Source organism: Corticium candelabrum, chromosome 3 (genome assembly GCF_963422355.1).
Source record: "Corticium candelabrum chromosome 3, ooCorCand1.1, whole genome shotgun sequence".
Classification (NCBI taxonomy): domain Eukaryota; kingdom Metazoa; phylum Porifera; class Homoscleromorpha; order Homosclerophorida; family Plakinidae; genus Corticium; species Corticium candelabrum.
In genome coordinates, this window is record NC_085087.1 from 2,729,836 (window position 1) to 2,736,870 (window position 7,035).

A 7,035-nucleotide genomic window follows, 5' to 3' on the forward strand; every position below is an offset into this window, starting at 1 on the left:
AGACAGGAAGATGATTCAGCCATTGGTAGAGCAGTCATGCATGGGGAGATGACAACCTGTGCTTCAACATGTGCAGGTTTACTTAAGTCAATTCAGCGACCTAGCTCAGCTTTGAAAGTGTCATCACAAATTCCTGCTGGCAAGCCATCCATTTCATTGGGGAAGAACTCCTGGACTCTTCAGCTTTGAGAATATCACAATGGAGAACGCGAGGTACCAAGCAGACAACAGTGACCCCACTCTCTCCAATAAACGAATGTGTGTCAAGCTGGGCAATTACCTCATCATGCAGCAATGGTACTGTGATGGCTAGACGATCGAAATTGGACTACTGGCGTTTCTTCGTGCATGCAGGAGTATTGTTGCGTTTGGTTTGCCAATCACATTTTCTGGAAAGAGTAGGCTCTACACATTGACCCTCAGGGATATCCACAGCTTCGTTCCAATGTACCACCATTCCTCGTGCTTCTCCTCCACAATGTCACGCATCTGCTTGAGATGCTCATCACATTGGTAATTTGCTCCTGGCATGCACAACTTCAGAAGATTGATTACTTACAAAGACGCCCAAACTACTTATGCCGCTCACCTAGGTTGGAGTGGTTTTAGTTACACCACTGCATGATCATTCCAACGAGGTCTCCTTTCCATCGAAATCACTAAGCCCCAGCCCGCGTTTACGTGCACATACTTTCTAAACCCAGCCATGCAGCATGGGTTGGCCCGCATAGAAGTTCTCATGTAAACGGGCTACTATATTCCAGTACGAGCGCCCCAGTAAGCGTGACTATTCACCGGCGTAGGAAACGGCGGCGGAGGGGATGTCGGCTGAAGCCCCCCGCTCAGTGTAGGGATTTGAAATTTTCTGTACCAGTAGCTTTTGTAAATCTGTTTACGATCGGGCAAGCGAGTTAGTTTTTGCTTACTCATGATCACATTCACGGTACAGCCCCCTCGCTAGTGGACATCTTCCTACGTCACTGTATTGCTACAACATGCACATCTATCTTACAAGCGGGAACCGCGAAGGGCACCAAAGATGACTCGGTCAAGATAATTTTCGTGAATCGATCACGCAAAGTGTGGAAATATGAATCACAATTCTGTATATTAATGCACGAGATATGCATACCAGCTTCAAACTTCCAAATCTACTTAGGATGTAGAGTGAGCCAATGTTCCGCCAACCCTCTAGTAACAGTAAAATTAACAAAAATATTTAATGACTTGAACCAATATTAAATTTTCGTCAATACCCTGTTGGGGGAAGTCCCGTGTTCAAAAGTCGAGTAGGACGTTTGAGTGGCGGATCCAGGATTCTCACCAGGAACAGGCCCTGTCTGTCAGGTTCGGTAATGACGTCACCAGTTAGTCACGTGTCCAACATTTTCGCAGCTGGCCCTCTAGGAATATCTTAGAGTCATCAGTTCAAATGAGGTCGAGTTGATGATGGTTTTCATATTACATATAACAACGGAAACTACAACAAAAGATGGTCGACCCTCTCGTGAAAAGTCCGCGCAACATCCGAACTAGCCTCGTACCCAGACCCTCTTGCGCGCCCGGAGCCGATCTAAAGTTCCAGAGCTCGAGTTCATGTATGAAACACATGCACGTGCACGTTGGTTCAAACGATACATGGGAGTCGACAAAAAGCGCACGCAAGCTCTACTAAAACTAGTAGTCCACGACTGGTGCAATGCACGATATTGCGAGGTTCAGGCGCTCGCTTCTCGCGCCTCTCGCGCCTCTCCTTAGATCCGCCATTGTCAGACAGTTTCTACTTTTACTATACGTGGGCGAAACTTGGCCACGGCATTCTACCAATAGATTGGCTCCTTGCAGAGATACTTGGCTCTTCAGCTTTAAAAGTGGTAATGATGACCACGGTTTCTCAAAATTAATGCAATTGGTCAGCACTAGCACGCGAAAACCAAGGGCTCCAAATGCATGATGCGTTCTCTTGCAGTAGCTTGATCGAACTTTCTTGCTGTTGTACAATATCTTTACTGTTTTAGTAGGTATAGTCGCAGTGACGTGCTAGAAACTGCTGGGAGTGTCGACTCTCATGTAGATAGATTGCGCAGCTTTGAGTCGATCTGACTGTCACGCAGGGTCTGCTTGACTTCGTCGATTCAGTAGGCGCTCTGTTTTCTCTACATTTGTGACTGCACACGCAAGTTGTCTCTATAGCCTGCTAGTCGCGTTGTATAGCTCCAACTAGAATTTAGCTTTCAAGGTGTAAAAGCGTCAGGGAGCACCATCACTAACACCTTGACAGTCTTGATCCACCTACTTGCACAGTCTGGCTGTTAATCTGCTTTTTCACGCCTCCGACCACTGGCAAAGGTTGATTGCACCTTTGCACTTAGTGTGCGAACACGTTGCCAGTAACAAGAAACTCCTCATTACTAAAATCTGCTGTATTGACGGATGTTCGTCGTACAGTATCCACACGATGTATGAGGCGTAACAGTCACGATCTACGATGTGTGCCAACACAACACAAACATATCTTGTCCATCACATCACTCGCGCCAGATGAGTGTGAACGTTAGCACGAGTTCGGAATAAAATATATTGCAAACCTTGGCATACGTCATATCGTCTAGCTGCATGCAGAGCGAAGAAATACAAGTGGCCTATGTCTAGAAGCGCATTTTTTGGTCATTTTAATGCATCAGGATCGAAACAGGGAGCTTAACACTACCGTCCCATTGTTTTCAGTGACGTCAAGCAGTTCCTTCTATTGTTGTCTAGCCACAAAGTTAGTAAAAAGAGCCAATTGTATTTGGTATGCAAAGCGTCTAGGGAACATTTCGTGGTATAGCGATTAGGTACTTAGACGTCGATGGGGCGGAGCTTCATATGGCAACGATCCTAGGTTCCGTTGTTTGTTTACCTATAAAAGCAGACGGCTAGAGTACGAGCAGGCACTAGCCGGTACTTGCTCACGCAGACGCTTTCCTGTTCTCTTCGATGACGATGCAGCGATTGCCACTCTTCGTGCTCCTACCACTGATGTCAACGGCTACTGCTCAAACGGACGCATACGACACGGTAATTACCAAAATTTAATTTTCAGATCAATTATAATGTAACTCGCAGTAGTAATGGTTGTCTTGATCAGTTTTGTCGTAATTATTGTAGGAAATCAATGGCTGCAAGGGCTGCTGCTCACGTACGTACTAGGTATCGCAGATCTGCGAAAGACATACGATTTCTATTTGAATTTCTGCAGTAACAATATCAGACATTCACGGTGCTCCCGGTGTTCCTGGCGGTCCTGGCGTTCCCGGAGAGGAAGGGCAGAAAGGTGACAAAGGTATAATAGTAGTTACAATGATTTATTAATCTAGTAGAATATAGCGTGTGTACACTATTTGATGATGCTCTCGCTTTAGCTGTAATGCACCAGCTCCCAGAGCTAGCCTCGTACCAGACCCTCTCTCGCCGTCGTGCCCAGTTTCCGTAAATCTGCAATGCCTTGTTATACGTGAACCCCACGACGACGCAAGAGGGTCTGGTGTACGAGGATACATCAAATTTTTGGAAGCTGTGATCATTTTTTAGATAATATTATTATGCACCAGTCCAGAGAGCCATGCAAGTTGTAATATAGGGTCATATCATTACATCTAAATTCAAAATAAATTTTAATGTGGCAATCGTTTCTATAGCTATTAATCAAGCACCAGTCTAGAGAACCATGCAAGTTTCAATTAACGTAGGACCACTTTATTCTATTTAATTAAATTTTAGAAAAATTGTATCATACAGTATAGAAATCCAAATCTATTTTCAGAGTGGAATATAAATTAAGCAAAAGTTTTGGTCGGACATCATGGTCTAGCAAGAAGGTGGACCTGACATTCTATATTTTAGGTATTCATTTTTATTTGATTTCTATATTTATTTGCTATCAGAATCAAAACATAAATTTGGCTTGTTTGCTGTTGTTTTGTTGCATTGTTGACAACGGGTGGTTGTCTTGGTGGTTACAATTCATTGTAACTAAAATTTTATTAAATTTTACTAAATTTTAGCTAACTTAAGCAAGACCTGTAAAGTAGTACCATGAATTGATCAAGAGATGAGCAAGCTAATCAAGCGCATGTTGTTGTTCAACAAACAATTTAGCTACTGGCACGTGGCCCTCTCATCGTTTTTCCTATTATCTACTATGCGCCTAGTGCAATAAATGGTGCTTATGGCAATAACTATGATACCAGTATTGCTCTAGGATGTCATTTTGCACTCACACATCTGGAGGTCATCAGCTCTTTAGATCTCAGTGTTGTGTGGATTTTGTGTTGCTCATTGATTCCCTACCATCCATGCAAAAACTATTACACCTTGACCAATCATGTAGATATATGTCCAGTCAGAGCAAAATTGTGTTTGGTCATAAAAATCAGTTGGTCAGTCAGTGACCGATGACCGACCATTAGGTTTCACTCTGATTTTGTTATTAAACACATAGCTTCGTATTGCCTCAGATAAATTATTAATTATCATATTAAACTTGCAACCACAGTTACAATTTTATACGAAACTGTCAATTATTTTGTGTGGCACACTGAATACTGACATTCTGTCAGATACTGCAATAAAATTAAGTGAGAGTGAGCTAGACACTAGATATGTATACAGCTGCTTAGCTCCGCATGCAGATATCATTGCGCTCCTCTCGATCAAATGCAAGCATACTAATAAGGTACTATTTGAATAGAGTTAGGAAACCAAGAACCATATGGCGCGCGTTCTGGAACATAAAGTTGCATGATTCAATTAGTAACGATCTATGATTGTACATATATATTGTACTAAACGGCCTCTCAAGAGAGCTGATTCAGTAAATGGCATCACGCAAACATGGAGAAGCGTTGGTAAGAAGTCCTGTCAATGGGATGCTTGCATATACAACGTTATAAACTATATGACTACGTTGCTCAAATAGACATGTAGTTCAGCATGTGTAATAAATTAGCAACAATTAATCTACACTGCTTTATGGTCTCTCTAATTTCATATCTAGACTATTATTAGTCAACCCTACAAAATTAATGATAACATGTATATGACGTGTTCACAGTAGAAATTAGATCTCTTTTCCTTTCTTAAAGTTCAATCATTGAACAACTCGCACTATTTACTACAAGTGCATTTAAAGTAATTTTTAACTAAGCACTGTTATCTATATTGTAGGTGATAATGGCGCAAAAGGCGAGCAAGGAAGAATCGGATTGGCTGGACAAAGAGGATCGCCAGGGCGTCTTAATCTAAATTTGTGCTTTAGAGACGTAACAGGTAAACCACCCTAGAAACATGGCGTAAACAATAAACAATAACATGTCAAATAATTTTTTTGTTTTGAACAGGGATGATGCGATATAACCAACAAGTGATAGAGTACTGTGACGGCACCAAATGGTTAACTCTAGTTTTAACAATTGGTACATCACATCTGCTGCCAGCAGTATCATGTCAGCAAGTAGCAAGTACGTACAAATCAATTTCCTACAATGGACAATATTGGATTAAACCAACTGCCGTCCACCCACCATTCCAGGTTAAAAATAATTCAATAATTGTAATTGCTTTAAGAGTTTACACAGACATTCTGTCTACAACAGACATTCTGTGATGCGAGAGAAGGTTGGACATTGATCATGAAAATAGATGGGAATAAGCAAACGTTTGACTACAACAACCAGTTGTGGTCAAACAAGGAGACGTTTCAATTAAATAACCTGGACTTGGATGACAAAGAAACAAAATTGGCTTCTTATTGGACTCTACCATTTACTGAACTTCGTCTGGGAATGAAAGTAGATGGGACAACCAAATGGATCACTTTCAGATATACCGCATCATCTCTCTACAGCCTTATTGCTGATGGACAGTACAGGAACACAAGTATTGGTGAAACCAAGTGGAGAAGTTTGCTGCCAAGGTCGTCACTTCAAAGAAATTGTAACAGGGTGAGCATTACCATCGGTTGATCAAGTCAAACATAACTGCCCGTTATCACACTATCTTGTTCATGACGTCATGGTATCACACTATCTTGTGCATGACGTTATGATAAACAACACCTATAGCTCTCAAGTCCGATATATAATTCTAGATACTTCTTGCTCGCAAGGGTCTCGAGTGTCTGCATACACAGTATCGCGGTAGTAAATGATATGTTATGATACAAATAGATTGCAACATAATGTGTTAATACTTATAATTTAATTAATAAATAGAATAAAACTAAAACCATGCCTGAAGTATGTACCACGTTTGACACTTGCGTCTTGTTTCTAGGAAGGATTCAATGCAAAGAGTAGTAACAGTAACAACGTCTTGAATCATTCACTAGCTCGATTGGGATTTATTGCTAACCAAGAGAACAACTGTCAGTCGCCGGACTCTTTCTTTGGTTTTGGAACAAGGTACAAATCAGCCCGAAATAGTGCTGGAAACTATGTTACAATTTCCCCGGACAACGGTGCTCTAAACATCAGAGCAATTGGCTACATCATGGCACGTTGAAACAATTATACACTACACACAGTTTGTGAACGTTTAGATAGTCAGTTACAGCTTTGTAGTAACTGCTAGCTACAATAATGTATACGTACATTTCCAATTTAGTATGCTTGCTCTCATTGACACATACCTATGCAAGCTTTTAGTGTCAGTTAAAAAGGAAAGTGAAATATAGTAACGAGTGCTCATCCTGTCAATTGATGTTATCAAGTAGTAAACTACCTATGCCACCTCATCCCGCAGAGACAGTAGTAATTAAGTTATCGGTTAGCAACACGCTCATACATTTAAGATATTAATAGTTTATTGCTCAATTTCACCAACAAAAAAAGAAACTGACCGCTGCAGCCTAAAGACAAAGATCTTATATAATTACAACTATCTGTTTTTGCTTTTTCATACTCCAACTAGAGCAATAAATAAGGTGGCACGAGTGGGTTACATGAGACGAGTTTGCAAGAGGCTATAGCTTGCACTTGCAGTGACCCTTCTCGA

At 41.3% G+C, this 7,035-nt stretch overlaps 1 protein-coding gene across 1 annotated transcript; it reads left to right on the forward strand.

The window, feature by feature from the left end:
• Nucleotides 1-2,912: 2,912 nt before the first annotated feature.
• Nucleotides 2,913-6,728, forward strand: LOC134177303 (uncharacterized). Its single transcript, XM_062644080.1, has 7 exons — nucleotides 2,913-3,060; nucleotides 3,151-3,181; nucleotides 3,242-3,325; nucleotides 5,209-5,310; nucleotides 5,382-5,572; nucleotides 5,637-5,984; nucleotides 6,316-6,728. The coding sequence occupies exons 1-7, from the start codon at nucleotides 2,980-2,982 to the stop codon at nucleotides 6,541-6,543; spliced, it is 1,065 nt and encodes a 354-aa protein (XP_062500064.1). The 5' UTR covers nucleotides 2,913-2,979; the 3' UTR covers nucleotides 6,544-6,728.
• Nucleotides 6,729-7,035: the final 307 nt, after the last annotated feature.